General features: G+C 49.4%; 1 protein-coding gene across 29 annotated transcripts in view; it reads left to right on the forward strand.

Moving 5' to 3' along the window:
• CACNA1B (calcium voltage-gated channel subunit alpha1 B) overlaps positions 1–26,996 on the forward strand; it is a 299,842-nt gene that overhangs the window by 115,548 nt on the left and 157,298 nt on the right. For all 29 annotated transcript variants that reach the window (XR_005259272.1, XM_038156186.1, XM_038156187.1 and 26 more), the window contains exon 7: positions 24,408–24,511. Coding sequence is in view for 28 of the 29 variants with exons in the window: in XM_038156186.1 (XP_038012114.1) it covers positions 24,408–24,511 (104 nt within the window). In the remaining variant the exon portion in view is untranslated. The remainder of the gene's footprint in view (positions 1–24,407; positions 24,512–26,996) is intronic.

The raw sequence follows: 26,996 nt of genomic DNA on the forward strand, positions 1-26,996 counted from the left end.
CCCCCAGCCTCTGCTGGCTTCCAGGCAGTGCAAGGCTCTCATTTGAGGGTGTAGTTTATGTGGAAAAATCCCTAAGCTGGGCATTACTCATGCCCTCAGCCTATTTCTCTGGCTGGAGGGTTGATGCTGTGCTCAGTTTTCTTCATCTGTGACTCCACAGCCCTGCTGGGCCCTTTCAGTCCTTCCTGGGAGGGTTTTTGTAGCAACAGGAAAGGATTATCCTCAGCCACAGTGAATTGCCAGGTACAATTCTGCTGTGTTTGGAGCCAATAAATGTGATTTATTCCCTTCTCCCTTCCTTGCTTAGTTCCTCCATTTATTCCCAGTCTCTGACCACTTAAAGCCATCTCTAGAAGATTTCTCCCATCACCCTAAAGCTTCACCACACCACCAGTTTCTCCCCTTCTCATTCAGCATTCCTGCTCCTTCCTCCTGGTGCCAAGTGTTGTAAGAAAAGCCCATTAGCATCCTGGCTGGAATTGATTAATCAATATGTGGTGCATGAGATCATCTTCTCCCAACCTTCCTCTCGTACCACATGCAAAACCCCGAGCTTACTATGGGGGTATTGATTTTGGGGCTTGATTGAAGCTGTTGTTGTTTCATTCTGGATACCCATTAATTGGGAGCAGGTGCCTGGAGCAGCTGCAGAGTTGGATTTGTTGTGTCTGAGACCCCAGCTCAGGGTTTGATGCTTGGATCTGGCAGATCTGAGGGGCTCTGGATGTTCTCATTGAGGGGAGGCTGAGTGGTTTGTGCTGTGCCATGGGACACTCAGCAGAAGTCAGTGATGCCAGGAGCCATCCCTGCCACCTGTCCCTTGTCCCCGAGGGCTGTCACCCCCTCCCTGTGCTGCTCTGCTTGCTGAGGACCTGGCTGTGCTATCGCAGGTTGGAAACAGAGAGCAGCTGTGGGTGGGGAAGATCCTGTCTGGGCAGCCCTCGGCCTTTTCACAGCTTCACTCATGCGCTGCTTTCTGGCCACTTGTTTTTTGGTTTGGTGTCTTCTGTGCCTACCCCAAGTTCATCAAATTGAAAATAGGAGACAAAAGCCCAGATTATGCTGCAGCAGTGACTGGAAATCCTCCATGGGGTGTTTGTGGCTGCATTGTCAGGCTGTGCAGAGGTAACAGCAGTGAAGTCATAGAATTATGGAATGGTCTGGGTTGGAAGGGATAATCCCATTGCACCCCCTGCCATGGCAGTGACACCTTCCACTGTCCCAGGCTGCTCCAAGCCCTGTCCAGCCTGGCCTTGGGCACTGCCAGGGATCCAGGGGCAGCCACAGCTGCTCTGAGCTCTCCCTGGAGCTTCTCCTCTCCAGGTGAGCACCCCCAGCTCTCCCAGCCTGGCTCCAGAGGGGCTCCAGCCCTGCAGCAGCTCCGTGGTTCTGGACTGGCTCTAGTAGCTCCAGGTCCTGCTGATGTTGAGGACCCCAGACCTGGACACAGAACCCCAAGCGGGGTCCCACAAGGGCAGAGTAGAGGGGGAAATTACCTCCCTCATCCTGGCCACTCCTCTGTAGGTGGAATCCATCCATCCTGCTCCAGGTAGTGCAGAAACTGCCCAGGGATGCTGCTTGGACCAGCCTGATCTGGGCCCAGACTGGGAAGAATCTGGAAGATGTTTCCCCTTGAATCCAGAACTGGTAGAGTAAGTGAGCACATGCTGAGACTTTGACAAAGGGGGAGTGTCAGAGGTTATCCCTTGTTCAGGGAGCTCTGATTCACCAACTGAGTTCTCCACTACTGAGGAAAATGGTTTTTTGTCAGGAAAATTTTATCAGGAGAAGTTTCCCTGTCAGCCCCAGGCTCTGGTGTCCTCAAGGAGAGCAGCATTCCCCTGATGCAGGATACTCATCAGAGCTGAGCTGTGGACCTACTTTTAATCTTTTCCTTAATTAAGATTTGCAAAAGGCTGTGGGACCATGGGAGGCAAGATGTGGTCTGTGTAAACTGTGATTAAGCATTAGTAACAAAAAGGAGCTTTTTCTCCTGCTAATTCATGAAAGCAAGGAAAAACACACAGTTCTGGAGCCCCAAACATAATGAGGACATGGGACTGTGGGAGCAAGTTGAGAGGAGGCCACGAAGTTGGGAATAGAGCACCTCCCCTATGGACACAGAAGAGATTGTGTGGAGAGCTCAGAGCCCCTGCCAGGGCCTGAAGGGGCTCCAGGAGAGCTGGAGAGGGACTGGGGACAAGGCATGGAGGGACAGGACACAGGGAATGGCTCCCACTGCCAGAGGGCAGGGATGGATGGGATCTTGGGAATTAGGAATTGTTCCCTGGCAGGGTGGGCAGGCCCTGGCACAGGGTGCCCAGAGCAGCTGGGGCTGCCCTGGATCCCTGGCAGTGCCCAAGGCCAGGCTGGACAGGGCTTTGAGCAGCCTGGGACAGTGGGAGGTGTCCCTGCCATGGCAGGGGTGGACTGGGATGATCTTTAAGGTCCCTTCAACCCAAATCTGTGATTCTATAAATACTGCTAATCCTCAGGCTTAGCCAAGCCCTTCCTTCACCCTTTCCTATGAGTGCCAGCACCACAGGCTGGCCCAGGTTGGGGTAGATTTGTCCCCCTGCTTGTACAAACCCCTCCCTTGGTGCTGCTGGAGCAGCCAGCCCTGCTGGGACCGAAATCCCTGTGCTGCCAGGCAGTCTGGGACTGAGACTCATTAGGGGAAGGCTGAGGTTACAACTTCTGCCTTAATGGCCCATTCATTTCCTGCTGCAAAACGTCTGGATTGATTGTCCTGCATCAGCAGGGCTCTGTTCTCACTCCCCTCCTCCTCCTGCACTGTGGCTGGGGGAGCTCAGGGCAGCCAGGCTTTTCCTGGGATGTCAGGGAGCAGTCACTGGGTGGGATGTGCTTCACCAGTTCAGCATTCATTGAAATCTGGGAGGGTTTGCTCTGTCCTCAAAGCAGACTGGAGGCTGAGAAAGTTGTGCTGTGATGGCATCAGGCAAGCTGAGGAGTTTGGTGTCAAGGGTGTTCAGGAGAGAGGGACTGGGGTGTGATGGCTTGGCTCAGGTCTGTCATAGTGAGGGGTTTGTTGTGAAGGATCATTCAGTCATTCCCAAAGGACTGAGGTGACTTTAGAGGTGGTTCAGATCCAGCTTTCCTACTGATTAAGAAAGTCACAGCATCAAAGGCTTCAGCACAGCCTTTGCAGCTGGAAATCTACCTTGTAAATATTCACTCCTTGTCCTGTGATAAATTGAGGAATTAGGAGAGCAAGAAGAAAGCAAGTTCACAAATCCCAGCCCATTTTTACCATGCTGATCCACTATTTATACTTCCAGAGACTTTTCCTTTTAATTGGGGCCCATGAAAGCGTTCTAGCAAGGCTTTATCTGGGAGGTGATTTATGCTTGAAGCAAAGAGGCTGAATCATCAGTAGGGTGAAATACTTCAATAATAAGCTGGGGAAAAGAACTTCCTGCCTCAGCAGCAAAAAAGCATTGGAACAATGACTCCAACCAAGCTCCTCTGGGAGCTGCAGGTTTGTCTCAGCCGTGGCTTGTTTGTGCTCAAAAGTGTCCAAGGAGCAACAGGTGGTTTAGGAAAGCTGTTGATGGGGAATAACATTTTTTCCAGCAAATGGAGCACCTCCTGCTAATTCCAAGCTTCAGCATCATCTGGGAATGTATTAAAATAGAGTAACCCAACTGTTTTCCTCAGGGTGGGAGCCCAGTGCTGTGGCCAGGTTTTCAGTCCAGCCCAGTGCAGAGAGGTCAGAGATCCCTCAAGCATGAACAGAGCATTTTCTGGACCACAAAATTAGGGAAGAATCTGCTACAGCAGCAGCTCACTGTGGGGGGCAATGCTGCTCAGGGGGCCACATGCCCTAGACTGACTTTGTGCAGCTGGGCCCAGCCCAGTGCCAGGCTGGGCTGGTGGCAGGAGCTGTGTCTCTCTCTCTGCAGTGTGGATTCAGCAATAATTGGGTTGGTGCAGCTGTTCTGCATCTGGTGTGCTGGTGCTGGGGCAGTCTCTCCTCTGGGCTCTCTGCTTCAGGGTGGCCCTTTGAGCTTGTGGTGTTCACCTGGAGCATCCCGCTGGCCTTGGGGTGACATGGGACACCACAGGTTGCTGCTGAGGCTGGCTGTCTTGGTTTGAAAAGACAGGTGTCTGCTAAGGAAGGCAGGAGCCTCCTATAAAATGGAAAATGTAAAACCCCTCCCTCTGAATTATTATAATTTTGAAATTAAGAGGCTCTTAGGCAAAATATGGGAGCAGGAATAACAGTTCTTTACTAGGAAAATTAAAATACAAATGTAATAGTATAAACAAACAAACAAACAAGCACTGCCAGAGTCAGAGCAGGAGCTGACCCCCTGTGGGTCAGGGTGGTGGCAGCAGTGCCATTCCATGGTGGCTGCAGCCCTCCTGCAGTGCCAGCTGTGCTTCTGCTGGAGCAGGGATCCTGGACAAGGCTGGAGTTTTCCTCTGAAGCTCCAGGGCTGCTGGAGATGGGCCTGCTCTCCCTCTGGGAATGCAGGGAGAAGAAAGCTGCTCCTCTGGGAATGCAGGGGGCAGAGGCTGCTGTGCTGTTCCCAGGCTCAGATTGTATCCAGGTAGGAATGCTTGGCTCCTGCCCTGGGCGCAGCATCTCCCCATGGGATGGTGGAATTTGATCAGCCATGCAGGGACACTCAGTGGCCATGGACAGCAGAGATCTCCTGGAGGGAGGATTGGCTGTGGGAGAGATAAAGAAACCTGCCCCATGGACAGCAGAGAGCTGCCCCAGCTCTGACAGAATACACACCCCCAGAACAGAATACACACCCCCCGCGTAATGTGAATTTATTCATTATCCACATGAAGTGTCTGGATGTGCCAAGAATTGCTGCATTTGTTATCATGCTTTGAGCAGGGCTCTGACAGTACCCAGGGGCTGCTGGAGCTGGGGGATGTTGGTGCTGCTGAGGGAGAATATTTCCAGTGATGGACTCCAAGGGCAGAGTCTGGGTGAGGAAATCGCTCTGCTGGGGTGGAGGATACAATGGCACTGCTCAGCAGGGGAAGCTGTGGTGCCCTGGGATCTGAGTCCTCCTGAGCCCTGTTTCCCCTCCAGATCTAGTTTTCAAATCAAGATAATTTCTGGATCATTTTAGATCCTCTTGTTTACATGCTTGGTGTTTGTGAATGACAGTGATTCATCTGTTGCTAATATGGGCTCTGTGGAGGTGGAAAACCTTTTAAAGAGGCAATAGTACAACTCTGGTTTCCTTTTCTGAGCAGTAAGTCCCAGCTTTGCCCATGCAAGAACCTTATTGTCCATCATCAAACCCTCCACTTGTTGCCATGGGAAGTTTCCCTTCTTTTGCAAAGTGAGAAAAGCCAGAAAATTTCTGGGTCTGCCCATGAATTCCTCAAAATAATTCTTTTGCTAGGCTGAGCCTAAGCATTCATTACAGAGAGGAGCCAGCTGGGAGCCTTCCTGAGGGAGCTACTGTGGAGCTGGCAGTGATGAGTTTGGAGCTCGGAGCTTTCTGTGGGATCCCCAGTGAATTGGGAAGGGGTTGGGGCTCCTTGCTGTCCTTCAGAGCCAGCACGGTTTGCTCTGCTCTGTTCCCTCCGTGAGTGCCTTTGATGTGCACCAGGAACTTCCAAAGAATTGGGAATTGTGTTTGTGCACCCAGAAAATCATGGGTCAAACGCGCTCCATCTGGAGCTGTCAGAAAGCTCGGTGCAGACTTTCAGTGAGCTGGGCTTTCACCTTTCATCTTTCCTCTCCAGGAGTTCAAAGCGCCACAGTGGAATTTGCTTTGCAAAGCAGGGGCTCCTTGCAGGGGGGGAGAAATGTCAAAGTGCACCCTCGCTCTCTTTTGATCTTAATGGCAAGAGATTTTCATGTTTCTTCCATTTCCTACTGACAAATATTGGTGTCCAGTGAGTCTTCCAAGACTGTGGACTGGGCCTTACCTAATATGCTTGTGAGTAGGGATGAACAGTTCAAACAAGATATAAATCTACCCTAAATTGGATCTCAACTGGAACTTTACCCTCCCTGCATTAAAATAGCTTATGATTCACTTGGTATTTTTCATTCCTTTTTGTGAATTTCTTTATTCCTAAGAAGATACAGAAATGAAAGGCTGGGATGTAATTGTTGTTCCATTTGCAGCCCAGCGCAGAGATGGTTTTGTTGGTGAGGTGGTGTTGGGGCTGTAGGGGCAGAAGAGTTCTCCCACTTTGGAGAACTCACATGTGTCTTTTTGGGGTGTTTCATAGAGTCATGGAATGGCTGGGTTGGAAGGGACCTTGAAACTCATCTCATTCCACCTCCACCATGGCAGGGACACCTCCCACTGTCCCGGGCTGCTCCAAGCCCTGTCCAGCCTGGCCTGGGACACTGCAGGGATCCAGGGGCAGCCCCAGCTGCTCTGGACACCCTGTGCCAGTGAAAGGTTTATTTATGAAGATCAAACCTGTGACTCCTGGTCTCCATCACTTCCAAGCGTGAGCTGGGGGATCCGAGGTGATGTTCCTCAGGAGGAGTATGGATGTGACCAGCACTGGTTACCTGGACCATGAGGTGATTTCCTGAGCAAACCCCCCAGGGGATGGTGTGAGAGTGCAGCTTGAATGTGCTACAGAAAACAGAAGGGAAATAAATAACAGATCCCCTCATCTCAGACTTGGATGAAGGTTCCTCTTTGCTCCCTGGCTGAGATTCCTCAGGGCTCAAGAACCTCCACACCTTAAGCACCTCTGAAACCTGCCTGTTAAGGCTTATAGGTGACTTAAGTGTCCTTTTGCTGGGCCTTTGCTCAGATTGTGGCTTCCTGGAGGGGTTTGCACTTGGCTTTGCTCGTGGGGACTGTCACAGCTGATTTGGTGGCACAGTGACTGCTCCAGCAGAGCCTGTGTGACTCTGCAGGTGGCACTGGGATTGCTCTGTGTCACTGGTGGCACTGGGATTGCTCTGTGTCACTGGGATTGTTCTTCTCTCCTTGTACAACTGATGAGCAGTTGGTCTGCTGCTCTCTGTTAGAAGTGACCTGAAGCCAATCCACTGAACCATAGACCCACAATTGCTAAATACTGAGAGGAGAGAGAAGAAATGGTGTGTTTGCATGGTGTCTGTGTGTCCTGCAGCTGGCAGCAGGGGTGTCTGTGTGTCCTGGGGCTGGCAGCAGTGGTGTGAGGAGGTTTAGGAGGGTGGGTTCAGTCTCCTGTGAGCACTCTCTGTGCATGATCAACTCTCCTTGTGAATAAATATTGAGAAGCAAAGCTGTTAAACCAGCAGAAGTGTGAGCAGGCAGCAAAAGGAAAAGCTGCTGAAGGGTTTTCCTTATATTAACAAGGAAAATAAGCACAAGGAGAGGCTTTGTTTTGCCACTCTGAATCTGACAGCACATTTCTGACATGGTTCCTTTGTTGCACTGTATTCCCTATCATGTCCAAGGATCAAGTTTTGCTCCAGGTGAAGGTGGGGTGTCAGAATGCAGGGCTGGAAGGGACCAGCACCGGGAAAAGAGAGCGGGTGCTGGGCCAGGCTTGGCATTGAGAGCTGCACCAGAGCAACCTGAGAGCAAGGGTGCTCTGCTTCCCCTGGGCCACAGCCCAGGATTCAGCTGGGTCTTTGAAGACGTGGAGATCAGGGGATCACAGCTGAAAGAATGACCAGGACTGCCCAGGACACCCCAACAATCCCACCCTGGGCATCCCTGGGAGTGATTTCCAAATGCTCTGGCAGCCTTAGGGCTGTGCCCATTCCCTGGGGAGCCTGGGCAGTGCCCAGCACCCTCTGGGAGAATCTTAAAACAGAACACATGTGGGAAGGGAGGAGCCAACAGATGAAAAATGAATGCTGCAACATGCAATGCTCACAAGTGTGTGAAGAAATGTCACCATGGCTTTGTCTGCAGCACAGCCTGTTCTGATCTCTCAGCTTTTTAGAGCACACAGCATCTGCCTCACAGCTGGGCCACAGATCTGGTGTAAAATCCCCTCCAGCCCTGACCTAGGGAGATATTACCCTTGGGAGTTGATGCTCACCAGTGCTGAACTTCTCTTGTCACTGTGCATTTGCTCCTGGAGATGCCCAGGGACCTGCTGGGGACAAAGCCAGCAGGGCACATGTCACATGCTGGTGTTGTGCAACTGTGATGGAGATGGGAGCTGAGCTCCTGAGCTGTGCCACGATGTAATTGTGCTCTCTCTTTCTCCCTGCAGCTCCATAAAGAAGAGAAAAATCTCCTAATGCTGTTAGTGCTCAATTGCACTCGCTATCGAGTTAGGGTGATTTGAATTTGCTAATAAGAACCAGCCACCTTCAGCGAGCACATAAATGATAATTCCCAGCCTGGAGCTGTGGGGTTAATGTTGATTTTGTTGATTTTGTGGCTCAGTATCACCAATCATCTGCAGAAAAGTAGGGCAGTGATGGCAGAGTTTGGAGCAGGCAGCCAAGAGCCTGGCAGCAGCTCTGAGTGCAGGGCTGGTTTGCGAGGGAAAGGCTGGTGGGGAGGGAGGGGAAAACCTCTCCTGAGGATGGGGCCTTTGTAGAAGGGGTACTGGAAGGCAGGGACACACTTAGGGGTGTCCAAACCCTTGCACAAAAATCCCAAACCAGCTCAGCCCAACAAAACCACAATGGGAGTTCTGAATGTGTGGAACCCATCCCAACAGAGAGAGCCTATTGAATTTGCAGGGTGCCCCAACGAAGGCAGGAATGATGAATCTGACTCCATGTTCTCACAAGGCTAATTTATTACTTTATGATACTATATCACATTAAAGAATATTACACTAAACTATACTAAAGAATACAGAAAGGATACTTACAGAAGGCTAAAAAGTTAATAATGAAAACTCGTGACTCTCTCCAGAGTCCCGACACAGCTTGGCCCTGATTGGCCCAAGAGTGAAAACAACTCCCAGCAGAATGCAATGGAACAATCACCTGTGGGTAAACAATCCCCAAACACATTCCACATGAGCACAGCACAGGAGAAGCAAATGAGATAAGAATTGTTTTCCTTTTCTCTGAGGCCTCTCTCACTGCCTTTCAGCTTCCCAGGAGAATAACCCTGGGAGAAGGAATTTTTTCAGAGAATGTGAATGCCACAAGAGCCCACACGTGGCCTGTGTGTTCCCCACGACCCCCTTACACCCTGCTGTTGGCACGCAGACATTTTGTCAGTTGAGATGTGCATTTCATCCATGTTTCCTGCTGGACTTAAGCTTCCTCCCTTCCATTATGTTGTTACAACCCGTGGGTTTTTTGAGTATCAGACAGATTTATTATTATGTAGAAAAATCTGCCTTTTAGGTCAACCTTCATTCACTTAGCTGATCACTGGTGTGTGACAGACATCTCAGCATCTCAAATTTCAGAAATTCTTGTGTAAACAGACTCACCTACCACCCATATGTGTAAAAATATCCAAATTTCTCAGTGCCTTAAACCCCTCCCTGGAGCTTTGTGTCCGAACTCTCCTGAGCAGCAGATGGAGTGGATTTCTCAACTCCCTTTTCCCCAGGGAGACGCCTCACTCCAGGCTTTGCAGTAACAAACTTGCTACTGATGAGACCTGGTGGGGTGTGGCGGTCCAGGAGTGCAATAAATTGGTGTGAGCATCCAGGGATTTGTGGGAAAAAATCCCTCGTGGAGCACTGAACGAGCAGCACAAGCTTCTGTGAGAGGAAAGCATGTGGTGAAAGGAGGAATCTGCACAGCTGATGGATCCTGTGTGAGCTGTCAGTACAAGAGCCCTACACCAGTCCCAGTTCTGCCATTATTGCTGCTTTCCTCCTGGGTTCTGGAGGGCTGCAGGTCCTGTTTGAATTCCCAGCTCTTTTAAGGAATGCAGGCTTTGCCTGCCTCCTCCTCTAAAAGGAAAGGTTCTCCTCCTCTAAAGGTTTTCAGAAACCCAGAGATGCTGGAATAGGAAATGTGTGGAGCAAGCCTAAGGCTGAAATGGCTTTGGAATATTTAAATGCCAAGAGTGAGAGTGCTGCACGTTTGTGCCCACGCCTGGGTCTCCATCCATCTGGGAACACAGCCTGGCTGACCTCGTGCCCACGTGGGCATTCCTTCCAAGCCTGAGAGGATTGAGACATTTCAGCCCTGCTCCAACAAATCACCCTGCTCAGAGCAGCCCTTGAGCAAATGTGTGAGGCTGAGCAAGAGCTGAAGCACCTCCCTGAATCTTCTGGGGTTTATTTAATGTCTCAGGGAAGATTTATTCCAAATGACTGCGGGGTGGCCACCTCCAGGTTTAATAGGAGACATTTCAAATATACAGCAGGAGAGTGACATATATCAGACAAACTTCAAGAGTCTCTTCAAGGCAGCAATTGCTCTCTGAAAAGCGGTGAAACCTCTCCAAACAGCAACATAACTGTGGGGGCTTGCCAAAAAGAACCTCCAGCTGAAGAAATCCACTTGCAGCTCAACAGCATGAAAGCAGCGAGGGTACAAACAGCCCTGAACATGCCTGACAATTGCTTTCCTGCCCAGGATGAAAAAGGCAGCTGGGTGCTTTCAGATCATGCCAGTGCTCTGCCATCCCTGCTGCATCAGGGGCTGCAGTGACACAGAGTGACAGAATGGGTCTGAGAAAACCCAAAGTGGAGGTTTCACTTGATTTTGTAGTTGTCTTGGTTTGGAAAGACAGGTGTCTGGTAAGGAAGGCAGGAGCCTCCCCTGAAATGGAAAATGTAAAACCCCTCCCTCTGAATTATTATAATTTTGAAATTAAGGGGCTCTCAGGGAAAGGTATGGGAGGAGGAATAACAGTTCTTTATTAGGGAAGAAAAAAAATTAAAAATGCAAATGCAGTAATACAAAACAGCACTGCCAGAATCAGAACGCGCCCTGACCCCCTGTGTGTCAGGGTGGTGGCAGCAGTGCCATTCCATGGTGGCTCAGCCCTCCTGCAGTGCCAGCTGTGCTTCTGCTGGAGCAGGGATCCTGGACAAGGCTGGAGTTTTCCTCTGAAGCTCCAGGGCTGCTGGAGATGGGCCTGCTCTCCCTCTGGGAATGCAGGGAGAAGAAAGCTGCTCCTCTGGGAATGCAGGGGGCAGAGGCTGCTGTGCTGTTCCAGGCTCAGATTGTATCCAGGTAGGAATGCTTGGCTCCTGCCCTGGGCGCAGCATCTCCCCATGGGATGATGGAATTTGATCAGCCATGCAGGGACACTCAGTGGCCATGGACAGCAGAGATCTCCTGGAGGGAGGATTGGCTGTGGCAGAGATAAAGAAACCTGCCCCATGGACAGCAGAGAGCTGCCCCAGCTCTGACAGATGGTGATAGAATACTCAGCCCCAGCCACATCTTTCAACCTTAGACACCCTGCCGTGAGCAGGGACACCTTCCACCATCCCTGGTTGCTCCAAGCCCCAAAGTCCAACCTGGCCTTGGACACTGCCAGGGATGGTGTGTGAAAACACAAGAAATAATTAAAGTGTTGCTGTAATTAAAAAATGGGTTTAAAATTTCCTCTTAAAAGCTCTGTTGTGCCAGGAACTTTATCTTTTGGAGAAAAAACAACAGATTGCCCCAGAGGTGGTGGCTGCCCCAACCCTGGCAGTGTCCAAGGCTGGGTTGGACATTGGGCCTTGGAGCAGCCTGGGATGGTGGAAGGTTCCCCTGACCATGGCAGGGGGAGGGATGAGAAGGGTTTTAAGATCCCCTCCAACCCAAAATATTTTATTATTCTAAAATCCAGCAAATCCCATGCAGGGGAGGAAAATCACCCAGGAGCTGTGGGAAGCAGCTCATCCCAAAAAAACCCCAAAAAACCCTGGGTGTCCCTGCCCCTTCTGGGGTTGGTTTGTTTAACTGGTCTGTGGCAAAACTTTTGCTGTTCATCCCTGTTCCCAGGTTGTTTCCTCCTCCTGGAATCCAGAGAGGAGCAGCTTTGAGCTGAGCTCATAATTTTTTACAGGCTTAATGAATATACACTGTAGTAAATATTTTCACGCTTCAATTTGGAATTTCACAGGCAGTTCTCATTCAAATTTGGAACAACTTGGCAAGGCTTTTGGTTAGGAAAACCCTTTTTTTCTTTCCTAGAGCAGAGAGTCCTTTTTATTTAAAATGTCTTCACAAAACCTTGTGAAATGTCTTTAGAAGGAGCTGAGAGGATCATGCCCAACTGATTTTTTTTTGTTCTGTTTTGTCTGAAGCACGGAAATAGGAGGGATAAAAGACCTTTGGAATCTTGTTCTGAGTAGGGATTGCATTGACAAAGGGCTCTTGGCCTGGGGGCTTTGCTGTGCTCTCAATTTTGTGGGACTGAGCTCTCAGCTCCAGCTCCTGAGCTGTAGATTTACTTACAAGGATATTTTTTGCTCATAATTAAGGAAAAGCTGAACTGCTGGAGGTGTCTCATTAGAAGATAAGAATGAGAAGGTGGCCTAACTGAAATAAATTGATGCTCTGCTCATTGCCACTCCTCTGCTGGAGAATGCAGGTGTGCAACAGCCCTTGGTTATGATTTTATACCAGGGAATCAAGGCTTTAATTCATTCAACCAATTTTCTGCTACTGGAAACTTCTTGGGAATCTTTGCTGGTGATGTTTAGAGGGAAAATCAGGAAGAGTCTGGATCTGCATCAGGATGATGAGGAAGCCTGTGCATTATCCTTAGGGCTGTTGTTATTTGCAATGATGTTGGGCCTTTCCCCCACAATTTCCTCTGCTCAAAGCAGCAAATGCTGGAGTATTGGATTGCAGTGGTGCTCTGGGAATTGCTCTGTATCCCTGCTGACCAAGGGGCTGCAGGGCCCAGGGACTGCTGAGTGGCAGGAAAAGTTTATTCTGCTCACTAGACCAGCAAAACTCTGTGTGGGTCTGAATGCAGACACAGAAAATCTCCTGTGTCCCTGAGCAGCCAGTGAGCAGGGCTCTAAATCTGTGTCTGTGTTTATACATTTATACCCGGGGATATTTATCCCTTCTCATGACTTTCAGAGCACATCTGGGGACAGCTTTGGCTCTTCAGACACCTGAAGCCTTTGCAGATAAGAACAGCATGTCCAGAGAGTGCTGAATTTCCTCCAAGTGCATCTTGACTCACGCAGGAGTTCTCTCAATGAATGATTTGTGCTTGATAAGAATTCCAAGCTCAGCAGCAGAATTTGTTTTTCAAGGTGCTCCCTCCAGCTGCACCACCCAAGCCCAAGAGCTCCTGTGCTCCTTGTGTCTCTTCCCAGAAAATGCAAGTCCTGTGTGCTCAGGGAAACCTGAAGACGGGTGGCTGAGGCACTGCTGGTGGGAATCAGAATATTTGTCGTTTTGCTGGATGAACCTGCTGCCCCTGCAGCATCTCTGCTTGAGTCCCATTTTGTGACATGCTGGAATTACTTGCTCTCATGAGCTCTGTGGCTTTTAGATTTGTGGTAGAATGTGTGAAATGCATCCTCAGAGAATCACAGAATGGTTTGGGTTGGAAGGGACTTTAAAGATCATCTGGTTCCAGCTCTGCTGAGGACAGGGACGGCTTCCACCGGAGCAGGCTGCTCCAAGCCTCATCTAACCTGGCCTGAAATCCTCCTTATCTTCCAGATAAGCACCCTGTGGGGCTCAGAGAGGGGCTGGGCAGGTGTTTGCTGGGGCAAAACTTCCTCTGGAGAACCCCAGGCAGAGGCTGCCGTTCCTCACCCTGAACAAGACTCACCTGTCCCCATCAGGAGCAGTCTGCACCAAGTTTCCATCCATAATTCAAGCCCACATCTGTTTAAAAATAAAATAAAGGGAGGAGAGGCTAGGAAATCAAAATAAAAACATTTAAAAGAGGTAGAGTCCCTTGGCTAGCCTGTTATTTTTGACAGTGGCAGAGCTTTCCCAGTGCCAGGCAGGCTCATGAATAAAGCAGCTGAGTGAGTTCATGCTAGCTGGGGAAAGAATGAATTTTTTATCAAGAAACCCTGTTAGCATATTTATGTATTGATATATTGGTGCCATAAGCCTTTGGATCAAGGCATAAAACAGCAGTGGTTTTGCTTTTTCAGCCTTTCCAGCTCTGCAGAAGGGGAGAAACAAAAGGGAGGATTTGCTTCTATTTAAACTTGGCTGAATTAACATTAATATTGCTTGCAACAACTACAGTTAAAATGTGTTCCTACATCTACTGCTATTGTGCAAAATTAAAATGCTGCCAGCTTTGAGGATTTTACCCAGAGTCTTCTTGTATTTGTGTTGATTTGATGCATTTGGATGCTTTCAGAGGAAAGCCCAACTCTGGATTGGTGTATTTGAGGGAATTACATCTCCCTTCACTCTTCTTTGGCACTTTCTGAGTCCTGACAGAGGAAATAAAAGGTGGAAAATGAGAATCCTAAAGGGGGAGGTGATCTAGGTGTGTGTGAAGGTGAAAAGGAGGAGTGGAGTAGCTCAAAGACCTCAAAGAGAGAGGATCTTCTCAAGAGCATGGATTTGAGTGTAAATGTGCAGGGGTTTGGAGTGTCTTCCCAGAGTTCAGGTTTTGTCAGGGCTTTGGTGTGAGGGGAGGGCAGAGGCCGCTGGGGACTCTCTGAGGGCTTTTCCTACAACTGCTGACCCCATCCCAAAGGGCTCCCAGGAAATGTTTCCTCTGCCATGGGATCTTTCCTGGTGTCCAACCCCCCCAAAAGGCACAGGTATAATGTGCTCTAGGAGGAGATCAGATCCCAAAGGGCTCCCAGGAAACACTTCTTCTGCTATGGGATCTTTCTTGGTGTCCAAATTCCCCACAAATACAGAGTTACGATGTGCTCTAGAAGGAGATCAGATCACAGAACCCCAGAATTGAGCTGGAAATCACCTTTGGACTTGATGATCTCAACCTATGACCTAACACCACCTTGTCAACGAAACCATGGCCCCGAGTGTCACATCCAGTGTTTTTTAAACACCTCCAGGGACAATGACTCCATTCCAGTGCTCAATCCCTTTTTCAATGAAGAGTTTTTTCCTAATTCCCAGTCTAAACTTCCCCTGGTGCAGTTAAGGCAGTCTCCAGTCTCAAATCGTTGTCTAGACCTTGTATGAAGTTTAGAGGCTCCTGAAATCCAGTCCACCCCACTTCCAGCCATGGAAACCTCCAGCTGAGGGGTTTTCCTCACAGAAGACATAAGCAGGTTAAAATCCTAAGAAGTGGTGTTTCAGCTTGGCTCCCAGTCTGCTGCAGCTTGCTGGGGGCTCTTCCACTTTAATTCCCTCCCTCTCTGAACAGTGGCACCTACTCTGACTCATCTGACCCTACTGACTCCAGGTGGGGGAAGCTCTGAACCTCAACCCAACCCCATCTCACTGTACTCAGAGCACCATTTGGACCAGCCACTAATTTCATTAAGGCCTGTCTTGCTTTGAAAAGACAGATGTCAGCTAAGGAAGGCAGGAGCCTCCCCTGGAATGAAAAATATAAACTGCCTCCCCCCAAATAGTTATAATTTGGAAATTAAGAGGCTCTCAGGCAAAGATATGGGAGTAGAAATAACAGCTCTTTGCTAGGAAAATTAAAAATACAAATGCAATAGTACAAAACAAAGCACTGCCAGAGTCAGAAGAGGAGCTGACCCCCTGTGGGTCAGGGTGGTGGCAGCAGTGCCATTCCATGGTGGCTCAGCCCTCCTGCAGTGCCAGCTGTGCTTCTGCTGGAGCAGGGATCCTGGACAAGGCTGGAGTTTTCCTCTGAAGCTCCAGGGCTGCTGGAGATGGGCCTGCTCTCCCTCTGGGAATGCAGGGAGAAGAAAGCTGCTCCTCTGGGAATGCAGGGGGCAGAGGCTGCTGTGCTGTTCCAGGCTCAGATTGTATCCAGGTAGGAATGCTTGGCTCCTGCCCTGGGCGCAGCATCTCCCCATGGGATGATGGAATTTGATCAGCCATGCAGGGACACTCAGTGGCCATGGACAGCAGAGATCTCCTGGAGGGAGGATTGGCTGTGGCAGAGATAAAGAAACCTGCCCCATGGACAGCAGAGAGCTGCCCCAGCTCTGACAGATGGTGATAGAACACACACCCAGCTACACCTGAGACAAGCCCATTCCAGTTTTATTCTTCCCACAGAGCAGCCCTGGCTCTGCCATGTCCCTCCCATGGGTGGCACAGCCCCAGGGTGTCCATGGGGGTGTTCCTGTGCCAGCTGAATTTGGCTCTGGAGGGTCGGCAGGCAGCAGCCCCAGCTGCCAAGCCCCTGCAGAGCTGAGCACCAGATGCTCCCAGAAATGGGCTGGAACAGCTGAGAGTCAGAATCCAGAGAAACTGGGCTGGATTCGAGCTCAGATGGCATTTCAGCAGGGATGGGCAAAGGCTTTCTGCAGATCCTGGTGCTCTGTATGGAGCAGCACGTGGGGTCAGTGTCACTGTTGTATTGAGGATGGGTGAATAAAGTGACACATAGGCTCCAAGGTCTCAGAAGGCTAAATGCAATTTTATTAAAAATCACACACTTTTTGTAGGATTATGATACAGGTGGACCTGATTGGTCCTCAATGAATATCCCTCACACCATTGGCTAATTAGGCACAACATGCTCCTGTAAACATCTTAGGAGAAAACAACACCAGCTGCAAAGACGAAGAATTGTTTTAACTCCTTCTCTGAACTTTCACAAAACTTCACAAAACAATGCCTGGGAAAGTTTATCAGACTTTTGTTTCTGACCAGTTCTCAGCATCCACAGGTCCGCTCTTGAGAACTGGGATTTCTCTCACTGCTCTGCAGTGAATGTGGGGAAGGTGGGAGCGGCTCACCTTTCACCTGGCTGTGACCCAATTTCACCTCCTGGGAGGCTGGGGATTGCAGCAGAGACCTCCTCAGTGCAGGGCTAGGTGATGTTTCTGGGTCAGAAAGGCTACAGAAGGTTTAAAAGATGAAAGCCTTAAAAAAAAAAAAAAGGCTTTTTTCCTCCTTCTGTTTTCATCGTAAGGCAGGTTCCAGGTGCTCTTGTACATGCTTGAAATATTTTTGGTTTTATTCTTAGTAATTTCTGCGTTCATTTAAATGTAAGAATAGGAGCAGATAGAAATAAATCACCCGTAAATAGCTTTGCAAATTATCAGAAATGGTGAGGAAGAGAGTTGTGAAGAATCAGACAGAGGGTGAAGAGAGTTCATCTCTCCAAGACAGCTGAGAGTTCTCGGTGCAAAAGCACTTAACTAAGGGAATATTACCCTTTAATTGCCCTGAATAAGTCAGGCTGTGCCATTGATTAGATTCAATGAGTAAATCTAGGCGTGCTGTATTTTGTATTTTGATTAAAAACACGGTAAAAGCAAATGGTCTGTGGTGTTTGGCTGTATCTGTCCAATTAAATCCTGTTATTGACCCCCACTCAGGAAACATTTACATAGCAGCCCCTTAATTGTTTGTCTTTCACATTAAAGGTTATTTTATGTGATGTTCCTTCCTCTCCCAAAGCACCTCCTGCTCCCTTTGATGGAGTCAGCACTGGCACCGGGGGATGATCTGGTGAGCCCTGAGGCTCCCTGGGGATGGGGAGCAAGGAGCCAAAAGCAGGCAGAGACCCTGGGGAGGCAGTGAGGGGATGGGCTGGGAGAAGAATGCTGAAGCAGGCCAGGCTTTTTGGGATTTCCTGGGGATGGGATAGGGTTGGAGCAGAGCTGCTGCTGGTCCTGCAGGGACAAGAATGAGAATCCCAGATTGGTTTGGGTTGGAAAAGCTCATCTAATTCCACCTCCACCATGGGCAGGGACACCTCCCACTAGTCCAGGTTGCTCCAAGCCCCATCCAAGCTGGCGTTGGGCACTTCCAGGGATGAGGAAACATCCCTTGGAGCAGCCCTGGGAAGGTGGGCGATGGCCAGGGCTGCAGGAAAGGAGATGAGAGGTGGTAAAAGGGCATTTCTGGGCTCTGCAGCACCGTGCAAGCAGCAGTTGGCTGCTTTCAAGTCGATTGTTTCAAAGGGTGTCTTGGAATGAATTAATAACCAGACACAGCTGCCACCGTGTTAACATGAGAAGTGGGGCCTCAGCAGCTCTGTGTGCCTGGGGCACAAAGTGAGGATTAACCCTGGCCCTGCTCTGCTCTTGGCACCGCACAAAAGGCCCGGTGCTGGGAACTGCTGTGTGCTGTGCTGGAGAATGCCCTGTTCTGCAGCTCAGGGCTTTAATCCCCTGCAGGACAGCAGCCTTTGGCTTCTGAGTCTGCTACAGCTGCCAGAATTACCTCCCAGATCCTCGCACCTCGAGGAGTGGCTGTGCTGTCACTGCCTGGGGACACCAGCACTGTGCATGGAGAGAGGAGAGAGCCCCTGGGTGCTCAGAGCCAGTAGAGTGATCCCTTAGGATTTTAGCTTTTTTTTTTCCATACATTTGTAACCCTGCAGTTCTTTAGTGTGTAACTCCAAACTCCACACACAGTGGGAGCTGCTGCTTTCCCATTTTGGGCAGACACAACAATTCCTCTCCAGGCCTGGCAATCAAGGACACCTCACTGCCTCAGGCCCCAGAGATGGAAACAAAAGTGAGTTTTGGGGGGAGCAAACTTGGGGTAAATGACTTCATTACCTGAAGCTGTAATTGGCAGATTAACCCCCAATATGCAAATGGACCAAACTTATAAAAGTGTGAAACCCGTGACCCATCGTCCATTTTGGGTGTATCCCCTTGAGGGGCTTTTTCTGACCAAAAGGTATCTGAAGGTCCTTCAATAAATATACCTGCTTTTTATTCTCTTAATTTTGCCTGGCCTCTGTTTTTAGGTATCCCAAAAAGGCATCAATAGGGAATGAACAGACAAAGGCTGTCCTGTGACACCCAGCTGTGAGCAGGGACACCAGCTCCAGGGTGGGCAATGGAGTAGAGTCACCTGGTACAGGCTAGAGAGATGCTTTTGGGGATTTAGGAACTGGGTGGTGCTCAGGTTTCAGCTTTTCTATTTTTCACATTCTGTGCTGCTTTAATGTGTGGGTCTGGGTTCACATCAGGGGATGCTGAGCTCTGTGCACAGAGCAGGGAGACAAAACAATTCCTGCTCCAGCTGGGCACCAAGGACAAATGATCCAAATCTCAGCCCAAGAGCACAAACACCGTGGGCTGAGGAGAGAAAAACAAGCAGGGTGGGAGTGCATGGGCTAAAGCTGGAACTGGACAATGAACTGCAAGGTGCAAATGGAGCAGAACTGAGCCAAGGGAGAGACCCCGGGAGCGCTCGTGCATTTTGGGACATTTTGGTTCATCTTGGGTGCAGCCCTGGCTGGGCTCTTGCGCTGCCCAAGGTGGATCCATTGAGGAGATCCTTTGAATAAATCCCTGCTTTATTCTTTAGCTCTGTCCAGTCTCTGCTCTAGGCCAGCCTGCACAAGGCATCAAGGATGTTTGGGTATTTCACCTGCTGGGTGTGTCCTGCTACAAGTGCCAGGTCAGGGGTGGGAGCAGCTGGGGGCTGAGCAGAGCTCAGACTGTTAGGGAGAGCACTCCAAGGGTGCCGAGTTTGTGTGGGCTTTAGTATTTGAGGTGGAGATCACTGTGGCCTTGAAAGTGCCCCTCAGCTGCCTCAGTTTCTCTCTGTGCAGTTGTGGGAGCCTTGTATTGTCACATTTAGAGAACGTGGATCTTTCCATGCCTGGGGCACTCCTGGGGTGGATCTTTCCATGCCTGGGGCACTCCTGGGGCCGGGTGTGGGCACAGCTCAGGGGGTGCTTGTGATGATTCCCATGGCTGTTTTTAACCAGAAGGCTCAGGAGCAGTGTGAGAGCCCCCTGTGAGCCCCTCCTGAATTTCTGGCTGTAATTCTGGCACCTTGTGTTGAGTATTTAATTTCTCTTGCCCTCCTGTTACGTCTCTGTGGGCACAAGTGGCACTGACAGACGGCCAGACGTTACAGCAGTGAAATGTTGTAGCTGAAACATAAAAATTGATTTGATCTCTTGGCTCCTCTTGCTTAATGAGTGAGGCTGGAGCTCAGTGGCTCTGTGGATGAAGGGCTCAGGGCAGACAGAGCTGCCTGTGAGACTCTGGGAGCTTTCCCTGGGGGAAGAAGTTTGGTTTTCCTGGCAGCAAACAGGTTTTGAGTCGTTAAAGCCTCTCTCTGTGGCAGAGCTGGGGCTGTACCCTGTGCTTGGGCTCCAGCTCGCTTATGTGAGAAATGAGACTCCCAAAACATTTAAAAGGTTTATTGAAACCTTATCAAAAAATTCAGCAGAAGGCTGAATAGAGACAATATTACAGCGTGAGGAGCAGAGGATTTTTCCCACCATGTGCTCACCCACACAACGGCGGTTTGGCCTTTTAACCCTTCAGCCCCTCCCAAAGTTCTGTCCATTGACTCCTCCTCCCTGTCCAGTGGTGGAGATCACTTCCTTGTATCGTTTTTGGAGGTCAGGTGTTGCCATAGTCATGAGCCAACCCTCCCAAATGTCCCAAACCCAGGCAACCCCTGATAACAACACAAGGGGAGTAAAACATAAACATGACTATAAATCTATAAAACTTCTCCTAACATATATACAGGATATTTGCCTTTTAATTGTGAGAGTAAACCATCGCATTGCTCATCTATCACACTTGGGAGTACTGGGAAAGGTGATGGACATCCAAGGAGGCTCTGCTTTCTCAGGAGCACTTTGTCACCACTTTTGCTTGGTGTTTGTCTCCACGTCCAAAGTGGAGTTTGTCCTGGATCCTTGTGAGCGAGGCAGAGCAAAGAGAGCCAGGCCCTGCCCTGCCCTGAGCAGGAGGTAACCCAGCAAATGCTCAGGGAAGGGTGGGTAATTGGTTGTAGTTCAACACATTTCGTTTTTAAGGGCTTTGATCGTGGCATGGAATTGTGGATCTGTCGCCAAGTTTGGGCTTCAAATGGAGAAATAAATGATAAACGATCATCTGGCAGCAGTGAACCCGCTGCACTCCCTTTGCATGTTTCTGTGGTTTTCCCTTCTCCCATCTGTTCCTTCCTCCAGCTCCCCCCACGGGCTCTCCAGCCCCCCTTGGCTGGCTGACAGCATTCCCAGCCTCACAGAACCATGGAATATCCTGAGCTGGAAGGGACCCATCGAGCCCTCCTTGGATGTGATCTACTTGCTGCAACCAGAGATGTTTGATTGATGAGATGTTTGATGTTTGATTGATGAGAGCTGAAGAACAGCCCCTAAATATAAAACCCTAAATATAAAATTGCCCCAGAACCTTCCCCACTCCTCCTTTTTCTGTGTTTCCAGACAAATGATGCTGCAGGTGACACCTGGAATTGGCTTTACTTCATCCCTCTCATCATCGCTGGCTCCTTTTCCCCTCATGTTGGGAAGGAAGCACTGAGGAGTTTCCCTGTGAGCCCATCTGCAGAGATGCAGGGCAGAACAGGGCAAGGAGAGCTGAAAGCAAAGAACAAATGGAAAGCCAAACCAGGGAATGAAGAATTGGGGTGGGATGTCAGGTATTCCAAAGGCCTTTAAAACCCTAATTGGGCAGCTCAGAGCTTTTCCTGCATTTCTGCTCTGGGCTGTTTCTCCTCAGATCCATTTGTTCCTCACCTTGAGCAGGGGGGTTGTGGTGAGGTTGATGAGTGCCCATTCCTCTCCTCTGAGTCACTGATCAACTGACACAGCCATTCCTGAGTGGTGCTTGCTATTTGAGGAGATGCTGGTCTCGTGTTTGATCCTGGAGGAAGGATTTGTGCAGACATGCACCCTATTAACAAATCTCGGGGGTATTTACTTGTGTCAGTGCTATAAATGTTATATATGAATTGTGATATTCACATAGTCTTTGAACAGAGAGAGACATAATTCTCTCTCCCACGATTTTTCCTGGGGAAGGCAGTGAGAAAGCTCAGAGAGAGAAGAGAAAACAATTCTTATCTCTATTTGCTGCGCCTGTTGTTTGGCACATGTGGAATGTGTTATGGAGATTGTTTACTGAAGAGAGTTCGTTAATTGGACTCTGCTGATGGTTGTTTGGACTGATTGACTAATTGGGTCAAAGCTGTGTCCTGACTGTCTGGAAAGGGTCACGGGTTTTTCTTTAGTATGGTATAGTTTAGTATAGTATAGTTCAGCAGTATAGTATAGAGAATAGTATAGTGTAGTGTAATATAGAACAGCTTAATAAAGCAATTGTTCAGCCTTCTGAATCATGGAGTCAGAGCACATTACTCCCTGGCTGGGGGCCCCCTGCATTGATATGTAAAATGTTATAAATGTTATAAATGTTATCACCTGTCAGAAATACTCTGACAGTTTGGGGTTTGCTGTTTGTTGGGTGACTTCTCATACAGAGACTTTTGAGGTGTCACCAGGTACATGCACACCTGAGGTAAAACACATTGAAAGTGCTTCCTTTTCTGAGTCCTGCAAGCAAAACTATTCTTGGAAATATGATTGGGAACACTGGCCAAAAGCAGCACAGATAATAAATTAAAGGCACCAATATCAGTTAGAATGAGCACAGTTTTTGCCAGTTGGTGTTTGAGGGCAGCTTTTTGGGGCAGGAAGCTGAGCTCAGGTTTCCTGGTTTTCTTTACCCTCTGCGGAAGGACTGGGAGAATGCAAGAATTTACTTGTATCAGTGCAATAAATGTTATCACCTGTCAGAAATGCTGTGATGGAGGTTTTGCCTGTTTATTGGGTGACTTCTTGTATAGAGACTTTTCAGGTGGCACCAGGTACATGCATGGCTGAAGTAAAGCACGTTTAAAGCATTTCCTTCTGTGAATCCTGCAAGCAAAATTACTCTTGGGAATATGATTGGGAAGAGTGACCAAAAAGCATCACAGATAATAAGTTAAAGCAGCAATATCAGAATTAATGACATTTTTGCCAGGTGGTGTTTGAGCTCTTCTCTGTAGGCTCTGTTTTTGGGCAGGGAGGTGAGCTCAGGGTTCCTGGTTTTTTTACCCTCTGCAGGAGGAGGGAGAAGGATGAGAAGAATGTGTTTAGGTTTTTGCTTTCCTTTTTGCTCCCCTTCTCCCTTTCCTTCCTCCCAACATCAGATCCTCAGATTGCTGCATTCTTCCCGCACAAGAGAAGAATTTGCATTTTCCTCAGCACTGGGATTCTGTCAATGGCCATGTGGCATTTTCCTGTTCAGCACTTCCCCAAAGAGTTCCCTCGTGGCTGATGAATGCAGAAACTTTGTCATAAACTGCACCACCCTTCCCTCCCGTTCATCTGCCACTGCTGCCTGCTCAGGGTAGGTTTGGCTGGCAGGAGCCCAAGGTGCTGAGGGAGCAGATGTGGAATTCCACCATTCCAGAGTTCCTGGGTCTCTTGCAGCTCCTTGTCTGGGTGTGAGCAGATTCTTGCCTGAACTGCAGCCCAGCTTTAAGGAAGGCTGTGGTTCCCTGCTGGAGTGGCTCCCTTCAGACGGAAATGTGGTGCTAGGAGTTAGAGCTGAGCTGGGGAGGGAGGAGAGAGAGCCTGTACAGGGTTAGGCCACCTAAAAATGGGGTTTGGTCCTGCAGCAGGGTCAGCCCCGAGTTGTGGAATTGTTTAGGCTGGAAAAGGCCTTTAAGGTCATCATTCCCTCAGCCCATGTCCCATGTCCCCTACTGCTTTTAAATCCCTCCAGGGATGGGACTCCACCACTGCCCTGGGCAGCTGTGCCAGGGCTGGGCAGCATTTCCATACAGGAATTTTCTCTAATATCCAATCTAAACCTCCCCTGGCCCAGCCTGAGCCGTTCCCTCTCCTCCTGTCCCTGTTCCCTGGAGCAGAGCCCGACCCCCCCCCCCCCCGCCGACTGTCCCCTCCTGTCAGGAGTTGTGCAGAGCCACAAGGTCCCCCCTGAGCCTCCTCTTCTCCAGGCTGAGCCCCTTTCCAGCTCCCTCAGCCTCTCCTGGGGCTCCAGCCCCTTCCCCAGCTCTGTTCCCTTCCCTGGACATGCTCCAGCCCCTCAAGGTCCTTCTTGAGAAGCTCAGGACTGGGTACAGGATTTAAGGTGCCCCAGCACAGGCATGGTCACTGTTTTGGTCCTGCTGGACACACCATGGCTGGGACAGCCCGGGTGCCATTGGCCTCTTGCCTACCTGGGCACACCTGGGCTCATGTCCCGCCACTGCTAAAGCACCCCAGGGCCTTTCCCAGCTTTCCAGCCCCAGTCTGGAGCTGTGACCCGAGGACAGGACCCTTGTTGACCCTCAGCCTGTGGTGTGACCCCATGGATCTACCCTGGGCTCACCCCTCTGCAGGGTCTGCTGCCCTCCAGCACATCCACGTCCCACCCAGCCTGGTGTCACCTGTGATCTCCTTCCCTTCATCAGGTCATTGACAGAGATAGCAGTGGAATCTTCCAACTAGAGCTGAGGAAAAACCATGGGGTGGATGTTGGGACAATCAGTTCTTTGGCTGGAATTTCAGCTGGTGAACACAGCAGGACTGACCAGGACATCAGTGGTGGATGCTCCTATGGAATTCCAAGGGGAATCTCCTCTGCTCTGCAGGTTCTGGGCAGTATTTGCTCTCCAAGGTGAAATAATATTTATGTTTGTCTCTCCCTTTTCCCTTTGTTTCCAGACAAACGACGCTGCAGGAAACACCTGGAATTGGCTTTACTTCATCCCTCTCATCATCATTGGCTCTTTCTTCATGCTCAACTTGGTGCTGGGCGTCTTATCAGGGTAAGGCACTCATGAATTTCTGTTCCCACCTGGATATTCAAAGGGAAGATGTGTTAGATGTGTTGATTTTAGCACTGGGGGGATATTAGTGAGAGAGATGGGAGACACATCTTGCTGTGTCCCCTTCCTACATACCCCACCCTGTCCTCTCCTTGCACAGGGATATTTCTGTACAGTCCTAGGATGGGGGGGGGGGGGGCACAGGCTGGTGAAAAACCCTGCACTGAGGTGATTCTGAATCCAGACCCAAGAGTGAAGTGTACTTTTGTGTGGAATTAGACTGATTTGGGTCAGTGCAGGCAACACTTCTGTGCTGCCTTGAAAAGCCATCAGGAACCTGCTGGTACCAACAAAATGCTGGAGAAGGACATGGAAATGTGGATAATGATGTTGTGTAGCCTGGGGAAAGGGGAAGCTCAAACTCAAGGCAATTAAAAGATCTCAGATTTGGGATTTTTTTTTGGTGGTGTTTTTTCGTTTTCTTGCATTTGATTTTTTTGTTGACTTGTTTTGTTTGTTTGATCTCTGCCTGCTTGAGCCAATGCCTGGATTTTGGGGACATGCTGGTCCCTTGATGTTCAAACCCAGGGGTCAGCTAGGGATTTGGTGTTTGTTGCAGCTGAGTTTTGGGTTTGGACCTTTGCAGGAATCAAGGTGCCAAGTCTGAAGCTGGAACATTCCCAGCATCTGGGGGGATGTGATCTGGAATTAGCACACTCCAGGACTATAAGGCTCTCAGACTCTGGCACCTCATTCTGCACTGAGTTTCTTCTTAGATCATGCAGGTGTTTGAGATCATAGAAATGTATTAAAATCTGGATGTTCTTCTGCCTCTTGGCAGCAGGGGAAGAAAAAATGAGTTGTTGCTGCTGTGTGGTAAAAGCCCTTCAGTGCTGCACTTTTCCTCTGCCTTTTTAGAGTGACTGGAGAAAGTGTTTTCCAAAGAACATATCAATGCTGATTTGTATTATTTTGTTATTATTTTCCTCCTCAAAGCACAGGCTGTGGGCAGCAGTGCAGTGGTGTTTGAGGAGGGGAGAGGGCTGTGGGTGAGGCTGTGTCACACCCTTCACTGCAGAAATAATCATCACAATCAATAATTGATCTCATCAATTTATAACTGATCAATAACTGACCAAAGCCATTTATAATTGATCAAATCCATTTATAGGCCATCCTGGTGTATCAGAAGCTTTGTCTGAGGGCAGATTTTCAGGGATTCCCCCAGAAAGGCTGAGTGTGTTCATTAGGTGCCTCATCTCCCTCATTCCACAGTGGGATTTAAACCAACCCAAAATCCTGCAGGCTCCTGTTCCTTTGTGCTGGAATCAAAGGGGTTTGGTGAGCAGGAGCTGGAGACCTCTCTCTGACTCTCCTGAAAGCCTCTTGTTGCTTGGGGCAAAATATGATTATTATATAAATGTGTATCTCCTCTTAAAAACACAGCTCTGTGCAGGATTCCCTATGTTAGTGGTGAGGATGAGAAATACTTCCTCACAGAGGGGAGCTTTTAATTTCTGTTTCACAGAGTGGTTTGACATCCTTGCCTGGAATAATTCCTGGGGAGAGGCTGAGGAAATAAACATCACAGCACAGGTGTGGAGCACAGGGCTCCTGGTGGGCTTGGAGCTGCTGAGCAGGGAAGGAAAAAAGATATAAAATGTATAAAAATCCTTCCCAGTGAGTGTGAGGAGGCCCAGAGATGCTGTGGCTGCCCCTTGGCAGTGTCCAAGGCCAGGCTGGACAGGGCTTGGAGCAGCCTGGGACAGTGGGAGGTGTCCCTGCCATGGCAGGGGTGGGATGGGATGAGCTTTAAAGTCCTTTTAAAGCCAGACCATTCCATGATTGTCTATCCCAATGGAGGAGGGATAAGAAGACACCAGAAAAAATGAAAGCCCCTCAGAAAGCAGAGACTGTTGTCAATGTGCTCTGCAGCCAAAGCCAAGACAGCACAATGGAAAAAAAGGAAAAAGAAAAAAAGGAGAAATTGAAGTTATTGTTTGCCTGGATTTCTGCATGGAAAAAGGCATGGAGAAGTTGACTTCCATAGGATAGAGCTTCACCCGAGGACACAAAGCCATCACACCCCAGGGACAGCATCAGCTCCAGCTCCTGCAATGGAGACTCCTGGCAACACCCCCCCCCCCCCGCTTCAATTAAATAAAGTTGATTGAGTGGGTTTGGCTCCTAGGATTGCCTGTTTGAGGAAATCTTGGAAAACTGACCCCGTTGGGATGCCCAGAATCACCTGCTCCCAAAATGTGCAACAAGAGATGAAACCTGTGTTGAAATAAAGAGCAAACAACCTTCTCTCTCTGCTGATTCTTCTGGACTCACGGGACAGGATGAGAGGAAATGGCCTCAAGTTGTGCCAGGGGAGGCTTTGGTTGGATATAAGAAGAGTTTTTTAATGGAAAGGCTCGGGGAACATTGGAATGGGCTGCCCAGTGTGTCAGCATCCCTGGAAGTGTTCAAAAAATGTGTG

This window comes from Motacilla alba, chromosome 17, assembly GCF_015832195.1.
Source record: "Motacilla alba alba isolate MOTALB_02 chromosome 17, Motacilla_alba_V1.0_pri, whole genome shotgun sequence".
Lineage (NCBI taxonomy): Eukaryota > Metazoa > Chordata > Aves > Passeriformes > Motacillidae > Motacilla > Motacilla alba.